Source organism: Podarcis gaigeae (genome assembly GCF_964106915.1).
Source record: "Podarcis gaigeae genome assembly, chromosome: 3".
NCBI lineage: Eukaryota > Metazoa > Chordata > Lepidosauria > Squamata > Lacertidae > Podarcis > Podarcis gaigeae.
In genome coordinates this window covers 41,087,034-41,104,602 of record NC_139680.1, presented here as the reverse complement: position 1 = coordinate 41,104,602, position 17,569 = coordinate 41,087,034, and the positions used below count along the sequence as shown (strand labels likewise).

At 39.1% G+C, this 17,569-nt stretch overlaps 2 protein-coding genes across 11 annotated transcripts in view; one reads left to right on the top strand and one right to left on the bottom strand.

Moving 5' to 3' along the window:
- Positions 1–17,569, top strand: part of ME1 (malic enzyme 1) — a 118,257-nt gene that overhangs the window by 85,790 nt on the left and 14,898 nt on the right. For all 3 annotated transcript variants that reach the window (XM_083730388.1, XM_083730387.1, XM_083730389.1), the window contains 4 exons: positions 2,060–2,169; positions 9,136–9,233; positions 11,224–11,337; positions 17,233–17,338. In XM_083730388.1, the coding sequence (XP_083586514.1) occupies positions 2,060–2,169; positions 9,136–9,233; positions 11,224–11,337; positions 17,233–17,338 (428 nt within the window). The remainder of the gene's footprint in view (positions 1–2,059; positions 2,170–9,135; positions 9,234–11,223; positions 11,338–17,232; positions 17,339–17,569) is intronic.
- Positions 1–17,569, bottom strand: part of PRSS35 (serine protease 35) — a 152,954-nt gene that overhangs the window by 125,378 nt on the left and 10,007 nt on the right. The gene's annotated exons all lie outside the window — the stretch shown is intronic.

The window sequence follows — 17,569 nt, the reverse complement described above, 5'->3', positions numbered from 1 at the left end:
GGATTTTATTGTTTTATACTGTTTTAGGCAGCAAAGATAGTCACAGTGGGAGAGAAACTGGACAGACTAAATTCAAGGTTAAGATTTTCAAAACATTTTGATTTGAAATTCAGAGAAATGTTTATGTATTCTTGCTTGGTTAAACTAACTGGTCACCTTTTATGGCACTGTGAAAAAGGGGGTTTCATTCACAGATATTGCTCCATAAAACGTATGGGAAATCTGTGTACCAGGAAAGTACTCTGAGTTGATAGTTCTATATAAATGGAATGTAGTGGGGCTTATTCCAGAATAAATGTACATAATATTGAGCTGTGATCCAAAAAGTATGAGAAAAGTGGAAACTGTTCGATTCTTTACGCTTCCAGTCTACTATATATTTTAGAAAGTTGTCTGTCCTCTCTGTATTTGGGCACCTGTTAAGATATTGTAACCAAATGTTGGTTCCTGAGATGAAGGAGCAGGATTTTGTCTGTCTTCAGATATACAGTGGGACACCATTTCAATAAAGATGTCAGACAGCACTGATTTTAACCACTGCACAGATTTTTTGGTTTCTTAGAGTTCTTGAGCAGTGCTGGGTATGAGGCTGCTAATGCTTTAATAACACCCACATTTTTATTTCAAGGAATAATTCACAGTTATGTAATACAGATCTTATAACATTACTAGCATTTTTAGAAGATTATGTGACATTTATTTTTCCCCAGCATACTCAAATAATAGTAAAATTATAGAGTGCCTCTAATATTCTTGGAAGAGTTTAACTTTTTTGGTTTGACCCTTCCAAGAAGCCATTGTGCTGCAAATTTTTAAAAGGCACAGTGACGTCGATGTTATTTCAATCTATTTATTGTAAGATGCCTTTCTATCTCTTCATTATAGCATAAGTAGATGTTGGAAAGTGCAGGTCTGCTAATTTGGGCTCTATACTATCTTTGTTATCTGGTGGTACCATGTTATTTAATGATGAGTGGCGAAAAGCATCACAAAATGTAAAAAAACAAAACCAGATGAGGATATTTTGTTGAGAAGTGTTGAAATGGCATGACAGCTGAAGAGCCATACAAATATTTTGGGAAAAACCTCAATTCAGAAGCTAATTTGAGGCCTGCTTTAGATATTAATTGAAAGCTCAAACTTTTTGGTTATACATGCATTTCCTCTGAAGCAAAAACAGATTGCTAAAGGTTACGGTAAATGTTGTCTTGGTTGTTAGCTCCATAGGGAAAGTACCCATGCCATTAGTAGATTGTAGCCTTAGAACTCAGTCTACTGAGTGTTGACACTGTGCAAGATTTATTAACTGCTGTAAGACCTACTGGGATGTGGGACTAATTAGATTGTACTGTTCCCTAAACCATCTTTACAGTGTTATTTAATATAGGAGGGTGTGGATGATTATACTGGAATAAAATATGTGTATAACCAGTGAATGTAGCATTTCTCCCCCATATAAAAGTAATAGTATAATGTGTGGGCCATTTTGAGTGAGAAGGATTGCTAGTATATCTCATGATGCTGCAGGCATAATGGGACTGTGTAAGTGTTAATGCACGTATCTACATAGGTGCTATTTCAAGTGATTGTCTATCATAGGTTCCAGCTTTGTTTCCTCATCTGTATAACTATAATAGCATAGGTTGTTCCTCCACAGAAATAAAATCCATGCAAATGATTAACAGATCTATGTAGAGGATTAATAAGAATAACCAATTTTGCTTTTAATCCAATCTGAAAGCAGTAACAGAGTTTGTTTGGTGATTTTCAAATAGATCTAGCTGCAGTAGGTGACCTAAGCCAATGATCTTTCAATTTTAATCCTACTTATCGCAGGTCCAGATACCCTATTCTTTCTAGGAAAAGGTGCAAGAAGTTAATTGAAATGAGTAGGAATGTTTTAAAGCACTTCTTGAAAATTAATAATAAGGGAGACAGAGCTCACTAGGAAGGCAGTTCACAAACTCATTGCTCAACTATAGCATAAGGCAGGTGACCAGCATATTACAACTTAAGTTTGTTATTTCTGTTTTAAGTTTATGATATTTTGTATCCCTAGGTATGGCAGAAACTGCCTCATTCAGTTTGAGGATTTTGCTAATACAAATGCATTCCGTCTTCTGAATAAATATCGCAACCTATACTGCACTTTCAATGATGACATTCAAGGTAATAAAATATATCTATTGTTCTAGTTAAAAAGAAAAACTGTCAACTTTAATAATTTTGTATGTAAATAATATATATATCCAGTTAGGTTATTCAGTTGTGCTTGAGGAGATTCATAGAATGACCATTTAAGGTCAGAGGCCATCATTAGTTTGGTTGAGGGATGGTATAACTGCTTGCAATGTCATTGAAATATTGTGTCCAAGTAATATTTTGGGATTTTTTGTTTGTTTTTATTCTAAGAATATATGTGCTGGTACAGCAAGATTAAGGATTAGATTGTTAGTCACATATTCCTTCTCTGCTTCAACATTTTAAAGCCAAACTCGTGTTAATTTTGTGTGTTTGGAATTTCTCCAGTTTTAGTTAAGATGTGAAAAAGGCTGAAATAAAATGACCTACCCAGCTCAGATGTAGAAGAAATTCTTCTACAGATCCTAGGTGATGACACAGTAAAAGAGCAACATGAAGGTTGCACATAGGTTAATGAGCACTTGAGGAAATTGCAATGCCCCAAACTCTGGCAATAAAAGTAGCATCAATTTAGTGATGTGTGACAGATGTGCACACTAAGACATCTTTGATAACTTTCTTTTGCAGACAGTGGACTGCACAGTGTCTGGAAATCAAGATACTTTAAATGTGTTACAAAGTATAAATGGATACTGAGGAGTCATGCCTATTCTTACAGCTCAGTCATGAGGAGAGAATAATGATTATTGTTTGGGAAAATGTGGGTTGTATTCAACAACAACTGTGGATTGTATTCAACTTGTGCAAGTGCAACGGAACTTCCCCTCCTTTTCCTCTCCCTGTGTGGACACCAAAGCTGCTCTGAGGGCTCCTTCAACTCACTGGAGCAGATCTGAAATGTGTAGGGCGTGTGTAAGGGAGACGGGGTGGGGGGGAATCCTGTTGCACTTAATTTTTGTACAGGCAGTGATTTAGTTGGCTATAAACCTAAAATACCCATATACACTGCATTTCACATTCTACTGCGCAAAATGCAATAAATACTGCAACCCCATGTGGAGGGCCAATCATGTGGGTCTTTCAAGAGCAATGGGGAAGATGCATTGATTGGTTCTGCCCACAAGGTTGCAATATCTACACAATTTTCTTAGTGGCATGAGATCTCTCACAAAAGGAAAGTGGCTCCCACGTGACTGCAAATGTGTGAAAGGAACTGGAATGATTTGCTTTGAACAGTAGAGATCCAGATTTGAATTTGTGCCCAAGGACTAAAGCTTGAGCAAATTGTTGCCTCACAGCATAACTTTTTTGCAAGAAGGTTGTGCAAATAAGTATTGCTCAGCAACTTTGAACATAGAGAAGTACCATGGAAAAAAAGCTATTTGTCTAATCCTATATACAAATGGACTTGAATGCTATTGCTAGCAGAAACAACTGTGTTGGTGGTGGTGGCAGCTTTCTCTCACCTCTGCCTCAAATATGCTTATCTTCATTTGCATATTTGTGTATGCTGGAGGGGCTGGAGTATAGAGATTTGCTACAGCAAATGTATGCCTGGTAATAAGTGAACAAGGCAACAGAACCAGATTGTCTGGGGATATCTGATGTTTCCAGTCTGCTTCTCCTGGTATTTATTAAGTGGTGAATGGCAGTGTCTGGTCCTGGCAAAAAGAACTGATTAAGTTTGAAAGGTTTGTTTGGGAGGAATTCGACATCATGCAGTTACAAAGCTTCCCTCAGTGCAGGCATTTCTGCTTCCTCGATGGAACAATCTCCCCTCTCCTCCCCCTATGTGCTGTTCTGGTGGTTCTCCCACCAGAACCAATTTCTGAAGGTGCAGGGAACACATGAGGGGAAAGCCCAATTATGCTAGCTAAGTCCTTGTGCAGGCTTCCACTAGTGGAACCAGTTAGTTAGTTAGTTAGTTAGTTAATTTTATTTAAACTCCACATTTCCTCGTATGAGCTCAAGGTGGTATAAATAGTTTTCCTCTCATTATTTTTTAAGTAAAATATCTATACTATTATTACAGAACAATTCTATACATCAATTAGGCAAGGATGCCCACACCTGTGCTGGTGGAAAAGCCACTATATACAGGCTCAGCTTAGGAGGGAAGAGGAAAGCTGTGTGGTGTAGTGGTTAGAGTGCTGGTTTGGGACTGGGGTACTCCAGGTTCAGATTCCCACTCATTCATGAAGCTCACTAAGGGACATGGGCCACCAGTCTCCATCTTTCAGCCTGATCTGCCTCCTGGGGTTGATATGTAAATTAACACACCACATAGTTCCCCAAAGAGGAAAGGTGGGATAAATCAATATCCCAAAATGGTGCATCCTTGGGAAAACAATCAAAACCCACTAATCAGGTATTGTGCTAACCACTGCTGTTTTTCTAGAAAAAGAGGGTGCCAAAACTCACCTTGTTCTCTTAGAATGGCAAGGATGCCCACCTGAGAGGTGATGGAACTGAGTTCCCATAAGTTCCCCCTGTAAAAAATGCCCTGGTGCTTGTGATGATGCTTGCATGCCACTCACTGATAGAGAGAGCCAGTGAATGACAGGGATTCTCCACCCTCCAGCATACCACCTGACACCACCACATATATAGCAATGCCACAACAATGCAATCCATCAGCCTTGGTTGTACTACAGGCAGGGTTTGGGTGCTCTTCACAATTACTGTATGGCAGCACAACACATGAAAGGAAAGAAATGGAGCCCACGCAACACAGCACTCAGGTAGTTATATCTGCAGAAAGCTCACATAACCCTTTAATAACAAGGGTTAAAGACCTACCAAGGAAGGGGAAGCCAAGCAGTCAAAGGGAATGGTCAGGATATGGAACAAGGGGCACCAGCACATACTGATAGCAGCATTCTCTAGTGACTCATTGCACAAGGTACAAATTTGGGAAGCATGAAATGAGAAACTGAGACCTGCTGGGGGAAGAGGCAACATGCTGCCACTCACTTTTTGCATGCTTGGTCAAAAAACCAAAAACAAAACCCACACACATAACTCACAACGCCATGTCAGAGACAAAAGAGAACAGTAGGAGGAACAATTTTAACAGCGGAAGAGCTCCACCAACATAATATGGTGGTGTCATACCTTGTATTCTGTCATGTAGCTAGGCTTCCATTAAATTCCTATGATTCCTCTGCCAAAAGAGCTTATGCATAGGATTGCACTATTAATCTCTCCTGCTACCGGCTGCAATAATTATTGGCTGTGTGGTGTGTTAATTTCATTTTCAAGCAGAAAAAGTTTGATAGCCAAGATGAACAATGTTTTTTGTTTCTTGCCAACTCTCATAGTGCTTACTGTTGATACAAGTTTTGCTTGCTTTAGAATTACAATATTTGTCTTTTAGGAATGAACCTGAAGACACAATTAGGTTGTTTTATATAAACTGTTTGCTATTAATAGTAGTCATATGGATTTTTGTGTGCTAGTAAAATGTTTACTGCAAATGTTGAATTCTTTGGCTTGCCTGCTCAGTTGTTTTTATTTCCCAGGCTCTTGTCTCATAACTTATTTTCAGGGTTTCTTACATCTGTCTTTCAAAGTGTGCAGATTGCAAGACTATGCCATGGCCAACAGCATTCATTGCCCAATATACTGAGTAGTGACAGACAGAGCAATCCAAATTCCAGAAGAGACTAAAGGAGTGGAATCAAGCAGTGAATCCACTGCCATTCTGAAGCCCTGCTATTCTTGCTGTCTAGGGTAGAAGGGGAGGGCAATTTTACAGTTTTTGCCTGTGTTTGCTCCAGGCTACTGGAAATGGTGCTCACTTTGGATGCATCAACAGCTCTGCTCCACACTGCTCCTGTTTTGCAGCCTTGTGATAGTTACTGCCATTGGGAACACCACTGGTAGTAGCGTGTGCTTTGCTACAATTTTGGCGGATGTATTGGGGGATGCCCTGTAGAGATGGAGCCCTGGCCAGCAGAATCTGGTGGAGCAACAGGTCGACCTCATCCTAACCCCACCCTGTGGCGTGGATCAGGGGTTACAATGACTCTGTTATTGTAGCTAGTTGGATGCATCTCTCCTAAGAAACTTGACATTCTTATCTCAAAGGGCATTGGAAACTATTACAGTCATACCTTGGGTTGAAGTAGCTTCAAGTTAAGTATTTTCGGGTTGCGCTCCGCGGCAACCCGGAAGTAACAGAGTGTGTTACTTCTGGGTTTCGCTGCTCGCGCATGCGCAGACACTCAAAATGACGTCACGCGCATGCGCGGCAGTGGTGAAACGCGACATGCACAGTCACATCTTACGTTTGCTTCAGGATGCGAACGGGGCTCCGGAACGGATCCTGTTCGTATCCAGAGGTACCACTGTATTTGCTTTTACTTTAGCCACTGATTCTACTTTAGCTCCTTAATTTTAAACATTTTTATTTAATTTAATATTATTGTACAATAATAAGGACTAAAGAATAGTAATAGAAAAAGAGGGGTCATAACAGATAGCAATAATACATTGTGATAAGAGAGTTAAATGAATGTAAATGAATTATATCATCTGCTACTTTTGAGAGGGAAGAAGGGACATTCAGAGTTATCAATTTAAGGATTCTAGCTTTGTTGAGCTTGGGATTCAACCTCAAGAATAAAATGTAGCTCAAACATGGCACCAAATAAGTGTTGCATTCCTGTATCCAGGCATGCTGAAAGGAACAGTTTTCTGTTCTTTCTTTTACCAGGTGGAGAAGGGAGGAGGCAACTGAGAGCAGGGAAATTGCACGGGGAAGGGGATGTTTAACGCTTTCCTATCAACTATTTTCTGCACTTTAAGTCGTTCTTCACCAGCAGATGAGGTTCCAGGTCCATGCTTGCAAGGGAAAACAGAGTTGAGAGAAAGCTCTTTGCTGAATTGTGTTCATTGTGCTGTATCTGTTGAATTAAATTAACATGAAAGCAGTTTATATCTGTACTTTTATGAAAGCAGTGGCCAGATGACGTATATGACAAATTAAAGAGCAAAGTGATCTGCCATGTCAGACATTTATAGCTTTTTAATAAAACCTAAAATAAGGTTTGCCAAGGACACTGTGACACTTGTACTCTTAGAAGGGAGTCTACTGCCCCATGAGGCTTAACAAGAATCCAGGTTGTTTCCACTGAGCATGAGATTTTATTACAGAGCCACTCCCATCCTTTAGCCAGAAGCAGCTGAAATTCACCAAGGTAAATGCAAAACTACTATGGTGAGGAGATGGAAGACCCACTTTAAACATCTGCTACTGTTGCAACATTCAATCTACATGCTTCCTTTTTTAAAAAGAAGGACAATGAGGAAGCACATAGCCTACCATCAAAAACATATGGAACATTCTTGGGAGTAGAGGGGAGATGTTAAAATGTGTGTGTTTGGTTGAGTTGTTTCCTGTCCCACACTTCAGTGGGCTGTGTACTTTGTGCACACTCACACTTGTGATAGGGGTGTGGAAGTATTCGATACCTTAAAAGTAGTCTTCATAAAGGGGGTGTTATATCACTTGCTACTGGTAATATTGCAGCTGATATCCATTAGGTCCATGAGACATTTGCACATTTATACTCCACTGACAGTTGTAGTTGCTGTGCTACTTAAATTTTAAGTGGGGTGGGGAGGATGTTATTTGTGTGCAGAAGAAACACAATAACTCTATGACAAAAGTGTGAGCTTGAGAGGAGCAAGATGTTTGAACCCCAAAGTAACTTAGTAGAAATTTCATGGTTCTTGTATTATTCTTTTTTAAATAATCCTCCAGAGACTGCTTAGTACGGCTTTAGCATTCTTAATTTTTACAGCATGTCATTGCCAGTTTGTGGCATGTATAACTTTAATCTGGTCTACGTTGTTTATACTGAAAACAACTGGGAATATTCACTGCCCAGGTGTGACACATGGAAGTGAGGGAATTCTGTGTTGAAGATCACAATGGTCTAGAGAAGCAGATTTTCCCTACTAAGCATTTGAAATGTATGTTAACAGAAATTTTGCCTTTTGATGGATCTTATGATTGCCTTGTTGTCCCCTTTCCTCCTCCTTTTAAAACAAAATAAGGCTTTTGACTAGAAGTCAAATTTCTTCATGACGTGTGGTTTATAGAACACTTTCTTACATGTTATGCAGTTTGCATAACCTTATTTAAGGACATATTTAGTAATATTTTATTTAATGTGTTATTTTGATGTGGACATCAGCCTTGTGGGAATAATATGTAACTAGTAATTCAATTATCATAATATGTAAAATATATAATTCTCCAATAAATACAGTAAAATACCAAACGTTTGGTGTGTGTGTGTGTGTGTGTGTGTGTGTAAAAGAGAGAGAGATTACTTTAATTACATTTGGATTCAGTTACAAGTTACTTCATCCTTTAATTCTTATCAAAACAGTGTGTTTTCTCCATTGTTTTTACAGTAAGATATTGTTTCACAATGGGATTACTGTTATTTTATGAGTTGGACCATATTGAAACTATTTCTTGTGTACATCAACTTTCCAGATATCTTTCCAGTGTATGTGCCCTCTAGCATTCTTTCTATTCCATTATGTAATATTACCCTACACCATAAGCTCAAATCAACATTTTAATGCCATTACAATAATTTTGTAGCCTTTGTAAGACGACTTCCACATGTTTTGTGCCCTGAGGACACCTCTTCTCATTTCAACAGGTGTGCTATTGAAATCTATTAAAATAAGTCTTTTAAAAGGAAGTCAAATACATAATTTCAGATTGTTATTACATTGTAGTAGTATAATTAAACAAACGTTAATTTAACCTTGCTGTGTTTGGTACTCATCCTGTGCTTAAAAAAAAATAAAAATCAATGTGTTGCAATTTAGTAGCAGAGGTTAACATAGCCATTAAGAACAGGATTATATTTTTAAAAATCACAAAGGGGTGGGTACTTGTTGGTAATCATTAGCAATGACACAAGTTAATTTTAAATTTAATGAAGTAAGTTCCATTTTATTTTTCAGGAACAGCATCAGTGGCTGTTGCAGGACTTCTTGCTGCTCTACGGATTACTGGCAACAAACTGTCAGATCACACAATACTGTTCCAGGGAGCAGGCGAGGTAATACACCATTTATCCAATTATTATTTTTCCTGTTATTTAACTTATTTTTAAAAGTGAAGGTACATATAGCAGGTGGTGCTGTGGTCTAAACAATTGAGCCTCTCAGACTTGCTGATCGTAAGGTCGGCAGTTTGAGTCTTCATGACAGGGTGAGCTCCCGTTGGTCTGTCCCAGCTCCTGCCAGCCTAGCTGTTTGAAAGCATGGTAGCACGAGCAGATAAATAAGTACTGCTGCAGCGGGAAGGTAAATGGTGTTTCCATGCGCTCTGGCTTCCGTCAGTGTCCCATTGCACCAAAAGTGGTTCAGTCATGTTGGCCACATGACACGGAAAGCTGTCTGTGGATAAATGTCAGCTCCCTCAGCCTGAATGTGAGATATGCGCCACACCCCAAAGTCAAATTAGACTGGACTTAATCATCCAGGGGTCCTTTACCTTTACATATAGCTTTACTATTGACTAAGGCTAAAAGTACCTAATAAAGTTATATTCCTGAAGCTAAACAGGTCTGAGTGTCTGGATGGGGGTTTGCCTGGGTGGGAACCCTATGTACACCACCTTCCAGGATGAAAGAAAGGCACAACAGATGCATAACAATAAACAAATAAGCTGGCCAGTTAGTACAGTGATACCACGGGTTACGTTTCAGGTTACAGACTCTGCTAACCCAGAAATAGTGCTTCAGGTTAAGCACTTTGCTTCAGGATGAGAACAGAAATCGTGCTCCGGCGGTGCGGCAGCAGTAGGAGGCTCCATTAGCTAAAGTGGTGCTTCAGGTTAAGAACAGTTTCAGGTTAAGTACAGACCTCCGGAATGAATTAAGTACTTAACCTGAGGTACCACTGTATATAGAACCCAAAGGCTCCATTGAAGCATTTCCTTGTTAAAGATTAACTCTGATACAAGCATTTGGCCCTTGCTGCCCATTCAACCCCCTCGCTTCACCCCCCCCCCCATCATCATCATTATTTTTTGGTATGAAAATAACTTCAGTTTAAAATTTATAGACTGTGTCTATTAAGTTTTCTTCTTCACATTCACATACAATACATCCCCTTGCAGTTACCTTCAGTCCTTCCCGTCATAATATTTGAAGACTATCACCCAAAAGAATCAATTTATTAACCAGATGCAAGGTCAATTAGTAAAAAACAATAATGACTACCACCACACAAAAAAATATTTTTCATGGCATAAAGCAATTGGTAATCTAGTGTTACCTTCATATAGGTTTAGAGCACTGAAAAGCATATCTATATTGTCTGAAGTTCTCAGTCCTGCTTTTCCTTTCCCCTATCTGAGATTTGTTGTTGTTATTGCTGCTGTTGTTATGATGATCAAGAACTGTATGCAAGATGGAAACTAAATGGCTATTGTCCTTTGAGCCTTACCATTATATGTATGTAGATAGATAGATGTCAGTCTTATTGAGTAGCCTGGGAGCTTTTATGACTCAACAGAGTTGTCAGATATTGTTTATGTCTACTTGTGATCTTTAATGTTGTATTCATCCTTTGGAATTTTTGGAGCCTGCTACTTGTATGGCACATAACTTTTTTAGAATGTGGCGGGAGGAGGTCCATTGGGTGCCATGTCACAGTTATTCTAGGACATCTGTTTGAAGAAACATGCTTCTTGCCTAGTCCAGCTTTCTGTCATAACTTACATGATAACTTTCTAGCATGTCTCCAGAGATGCCATTTTCATTGGACACAGAATCAGAGAAACAGTAAGCGGTTGTTTCAAATTTAACAGATATGGATTATTCAGGCATCATGTTTGCTTCTCACTCTTCCTCATATATATCTCCTATATCGGGGTACCAAACTGTGGTCTGTGGACCACCAGAGGTACAGGAGTTTTTTAAGGCAGGCTGTTTCTACAGTTATCATTGTTACTGTGGCTAATAGGTTCTAAAAGTGTAAAGATAAGCTATACAACTTGAATTTCATGACCTAATTTTTTTCCCTCTCCTTTTTCTTGTTAAGGCAGCTCTGGGGATCGCCAATCTGATTCTTATGGCCATGGAAAAGGATGGGACACCGAAAAAGGAAGCCATAAAAAAGATATGGATGGTTGATTCCAAAGGATTAATTGTAAAGGTGATGCAGATTTTTCCTTATTCTACAAATGCTATTTGAAGTATTCTACTTTTTCCTCTACATTATTGGTTGAAACAAAATATATTGGTATCAATCTATATGTTCTTAGGTCTCAGTGATGTCTTCTTTTCCTTACATTACATGTGTTAGAGGTGGCTAAGTAACCGAGTAAAAGTGAAACTGGGTCAGTGTTTTTTGGAAATATAATTATCCCCATAATTTCCTTAGGTGATATTATTTGACCCTAATTTGGATTTTTTTCAGCAAGCTAACATAAAACACTAAGGGGAGTGTTTAACTTTGTTTTTATCTTCCGTGAACATGTCAATTTATGTGTGTTCAGCAATGTAAATCATATTGTGTTGTATCAAATGTTAGTCATGCTCAGAGAAGACCCATGAAAATTAATGGGCATGGCTAACCTAGGTCCATTCATTTCTATGGGTCTAGTCTGAATAGAACTTAGTTTGATACAGTCCCTTGAGTTTACAGTAAACATGAAGTTATTTATCAAAAGGAGAAAAGAAATGCTCATATAATAGAGAATTCCTTGGGCTGCCAGATGCCATCATGATACAACTCGGAGAAAAAGATGTGGCTGATAGGAAGGGCATCACCCTCATATTGGCAGGAACCACAGATCTCGTTGCCCTGTGGGCAACACACCCTAGTTTGACCATCTTCTGGTCTGAGAACCTGGAGCAACACCACTGGTGAGGTGCAGCACTGCCTGTAAATGTCAGCCAGTCATGGGAGAAAGTTAACTGAGCTATGTCCTGCATAGCACAGTTGGGTGGTCATATCACATGCCACCCTGGCAACACATTTGATAAATTGGACTTATACCAGCCTGACAGAGTATACTTATCACCAAGTGGCAATGAGGCCTGGCTGATGGCTATTTACTGGGACCTATGGGCTTGGTTGCAGATGTGATTGGTTTGTTGTTAAGCTGGCAGGGAGGGGCTTACTCAGATGGCAGAAATAGGTATTGGGTTGGATCCATAGTCTAAGTGCTGGAGAGTCTGTCTGGTGGTCCACACAGGGGGCTATCGGACTACAGAACATCCTACTGGCATCCTGGTGGGACCGCCCCATTTGATTTGTGTCATGGGGAGACACAGGATCGACCCTGAAGGAGCAATCAATCAGCAGGTGGGTTGATTGATTCAGGATGCATACCCACTGACTATGCCATAGCCTACTACATCAGTAATAAAAAAAAGTTACAGCCAATTTCAGTCCCATAATATTGTCTTGTCATCATTTCTATCATTATAAGATCACCACTCACATCACCAGCCTGCTGGGCTTAGGCCCACAAACATGAAGTTATTTATCAAAAGGAGAAAATAAATGCTGATATAAGAGATAATTTCCTGCTGATATTTTCCTTTATGTTTGCCAGACTTCTACTTAAAGTTCAGCTGTGTTGCCTCAAATAACTCTATTGCATAGTGATGGAGAGCAGATCATGCCCTTCCTACATGCTGTGATTTGCTATGGTATCAGCAGTGGTTAGAAATTCAAAGCTGCTGGGTGACTGCATCAGTTACTTTTACCTCATTTCTTCCCCATGCCAGAGCTAAGACAGAAACATATATTGCAAGAACCAAAATAAAAGTGGTCAGTTATGTTATAGTTTTGAGATTCTTAAAATTAACATGAAAAACAAAATAATACAGCTGATTTATTCAACTTCTTCATATGCTGTTTGCATAGTTTTTTATGTTTGGACTTAGTGAAAAGAAACTTTGATTTGCTATTGTATTCTCATCCTTCCCTCAGTTGATGTCTTTCTCTTATCACCATGTGTGTATACAGTAAATGCATTCTATTCCCCTGGGTCTTTAATGACTGGTGGATTGGAATAGTGAGACCTGAAGTGGAGTGTGCTTTCACATAAAACTGTAAAATTTAAAGAAGCTTTATGATGCAGTTGAGGAACCCTTCTATAGTTGGCCTCACATGGTCATTGAGGTTGTGTGCATTGATTTTGTGCAATCACAAGAAAAAGGAGAGGGAAAAAAATTAGGTCATGAAATTCAAGTTATATAGCTTATCTTTACACTTTTAGAACCTATTAGCCACAGTAACAATGATAACTGTAGAAACAGCCTGCCTTAAAAAACTCCTGTACCTGTGGTGGTCCACAGACCATAGTTTGGTACCCCGATATAGGAGATATATATGAGGAAGAGTGAGAAGCACTATAACTTCTGGCTAGATGGATGACGTTGCATATTAATGTTATTATAATATTCCTGGAGTTGGATGAGTTTCTCTATCCAAAAAGAGGCGGGGATGTTTGTTGTTGTTTCCTCCACAGTTCTATGCAGTCGTTAATATTACATGGCCCATATCTCTACCAAAGAGTTAAGGTAAAGGGATCCCTGACCAGTAAGTCCAGTCGTGGACAACTCTGGGGTTGCAGCGCTCATGTCGCTTTACTGGCCAAGGGAGCTGGTGTTTGTCCGTAGACAGCTTCCGGGTCATGTGGCCAGCATGACTAAGCTGCTTCTGGCAAACCAGAGCAGCGCTACCAAAGAGAGCAGCATGTAAATACAGGAAATCCCAGCAGATAATATTACTTTTCTCCTAATTTATTTGTCTCTAGATAAGTCTGAATTAAAGGAAGCAGAAAGTATCGAATGTTTCTTTCTGTCTATCATTCTCATTTATATTTTGCCTTTTCGCTAAATAGTTTAAAGTGGCATGCATGGGATTATCACATTTAATCCTCACAGTAATCTTGTGAGGTAGTTTAAGCAGAGTTAGTGACGTGACCAAGGACATGCAGTCAGCATCATTGCTAAGCATGGACTCTAAGCCAAATCTTCCCTAATTCAACATCAATCCAGAGTGTGTGACGAATGCAGTTTGCCATCACCCACAGCCAACAGTGGGGGATGCAGATATGGGAGTGAGTGCTGATGACCTGTTGTCAGTGGAGGAGGAGACTTGAAAGACAGGGATATTTAGATGGGCAGGATCTGTAGGGACAGCTGTTTTGCCATATGATTTTGGAAGGGCAACCAGTTTGTATGGGGAAGGGGATTTAGACAGTAAACAGTTTGGAACTGTCGCGGTGGAGCTGGCAATTAGATAAAGTGGCAGTGGAGGGTGAAAGGAGTTTGAAAGAAAAGATATGGAGGTGGTATTTTTAAAAAGTAACCACTAGCATCTTCCAGAATCAAAGTAAATGTTTTTTCCGTGACAAAGTTGGTTGAGGCCCCTAAACATCTGCTATTTTGAGAATCTGGCCTTTCAGCCCAGTTGAATTCACTTTTCAGGGAAAGGGGATGAGAATAATCAAGTGGCTTAAATGTGCCCGAGCGTCATTGGATTGCATTCTTGTGGTCAGGCTGTTAAAAAATAGATGCCATGTTTTTAAATTGATTATAAAAGAATCAAAGTGGAATGGAATGGGAAATGGTAATAAAAAAGGAAATACCTAAGGCATGCACAAAGGTGGTATGGTTGGGAAAGTTTCTTTGCCTGAAAGTAATCAGAATTTGGTGAAACTTAACGAAGTTAGCAAAGGGAGAACAAATGGATTCAGCCTTAGAGATACGGCAGGGGAGACTTATATGCATAGTTAAAATAGATTAGCAGTTTTTAAATTTAAAATATTTTGCACTGTGATAGATAAGATTTGTGCTAACTATAGTATAACTAGAAAAAAGACCTTTTTGCATTTTTACATTTATAAATTAACTGTGTTTTATGCTAGTTTTTTGTTTTTGTTTTTTAACTAATGTATTTTCTTAAAATCCCAGTGACACCTGCTGGAGTATTTAAAAACAGCACTGTACTTAGTAGCCTAGTAATTTTGCCCTGAAATTGGCCTTCATGAGTATGTCAGAAGGTGACCAAAGGTACTGTGAATTTTTCATTTTGGTCACAAAGGGGGCCAGGTACAAGTTTCTCAGAATAGTTCTGTGGTAGCAATACTAAGAAAATTTTTATAACCATTTATTAATTACATGAGTACATATTTATATCAGCTAAAAACCCAGTAATTCGTTCTCTAAAGAAAACTTTATAAGAGAAGAGGGGGATGAACGATAGCTATCCCCAAATAAATCAAGGGTGAGTTGAAAGAAGCTGGCATGGTCTAGCATACAGCAACATATTTATTGCTAGCCACGTGACAGATCTATGCTATGTCTTGTGGTCACCCTGAACCATATACTGCTGGTGATAATATATTGCTTTCCATTATATAAATACCAAGACTTGTGGTTACCGACCAGGGAAGTGAAGAAGAAAGAGAACAAATGCAGTGAGGTAATTTGTACCAAAGCACAAACCTGGGAACGTGTGTTTATAATAGATTTTCTAAATGGAAAAATGTATTTGTGTTATGACAGCTTTTAAAACCCTTCTTCTCTTTATTCATTCTGGACTTACACAGGTCCCTGTATATACATTATTATACTTTTGCCTAATTTGGGGGGTGGGGTGGGGCAGGGAACCACAATACCAAACCACATAATTTGCCACAAAACGTCAAAATAGGCATTTGAAGTAGATGCCCTTCAGTTGTATGCACTTTTGCATATTTATTGGACAGTAGTTCTTCAGTTTGAATCATGATGGCTCTAGGGGGCTGCTTTTGTAACTTCCACCCCCTTCAGATTCAGAAGTGAGCTCTCACTGACCTAGAGCTTTGCTGTGGTTGCTTAGGAGGGCCCACACTTCTGGAGGCACAAAAAGCATGCCTTTTCCCACAATGCCATTTAAGGGCTCCTGTTCTATGTAATGTAAGTGATAACTGGCTCTTCTTGAGTGCTGAATTCCAGTTCCTTCACACAGCTGCAGTTACTCCAGGTTTGAGACCTGGAATGGTGCGTATCACCCCTGCTAGCCAGCTTATGGTGAGAAATACTACACTCATGTTTTTGAATTTCAGAAATCTAGCATACCTATTATCAGTTAAAATGCATTCCTTTTATGTACTCAGTTGACCATGTTCCTGTTCTACCGTTCCATGCCACACTCACTAATAGCAGTGGACCTCAAATCTTAAAACCCACCTTCTGCCTGCTATCCCTCTCAGAAAAGAAAATTCTCTCCATAAACATCCTAGCTAGGCTGCTGATAGGCATTTTAAGACCACCTAGTTTTAGAGAGAAAATCTTGGCTTTATTATATGCCCTTCTCTAAATTCCGTACAATTTCCTCTACTTGAAGCTTGGAAAAGGATAGACAAGCCTCTTGTGAGCTGTGTAATTAATTACCGGAGAAGTGCAAGCTGTTTCTAGTCCTTCATTCTGTATATTAATTGATTGAGGGGGCCAGGTGCCAACTTTACCAATCAGTGGAATACAAGAGGCAGTTTGCATTTTTCATTTGTCAGTAGTTTCTGTTGGGGGGCAAATGGGGATACCCATTCACAACCATTTAAGAGAGTTTTGATGCAAGATCACTAAGCAGATAAGACATTCAAACAAGTTAAGGTATTTCAGGGTAACGTCGCTCATGAATTTTGATCAGAAGGTTTGGTTTTCCCCCCCTGAAAATGAGTGCAACTACCTTCTCCCCAGATCTAATGGGTTTTCACCAAATGGACTTTGGAAGGTTTTCTCACACAGGTGTATGATAACGATTTCCCAGAAGTTGTATGAACACATCTCTCTCAAAAATCCTATCTATTGTTCCAAAGAGGTACAAAAATGCTTAGTAAAACCTACCTGCTCTTAATTGGGGGAAGTGTAATATAGTATCAGAGAATGGTTGTAGCAAGTTTTGGCACGTGGCCGGTATTGACTCGTAAGATGAGAGAAGATAGGTGTGCTTTTGAGGACAAGTTGAGTCCTTTCATTGAGACAAAAAACACAGAATGGATGCAAATCTATATTTCTAATAAATTAAATCTCTTTTTAAACTTAGGGCCGTGCCTCACTAACAGCTGAGAAAGAACAGTTTGCCCATCAACATGAAGAAATGAAAAATCTAGAAGATATTGTTAACAGTTTAAGGCCAACTGCTCTTATAGGTAACACTTACATCTCTATTTGTCCAACCACCTATACTACCTTTGCCTCTTTGTTTTATTGTGTGATATAGACGCTGTGAATATGCATGCAATGTATAAAAATAGGTTTTGAGTATGTATTATTCTTATTAATTGAATTTGTATATTGTCCTTCATCCAAAGATCACAGGACAGTCATCTAACCCCCAAAAACCATCCTCAGGAAGTGATGTTAGCAGTTATAAAATAGCT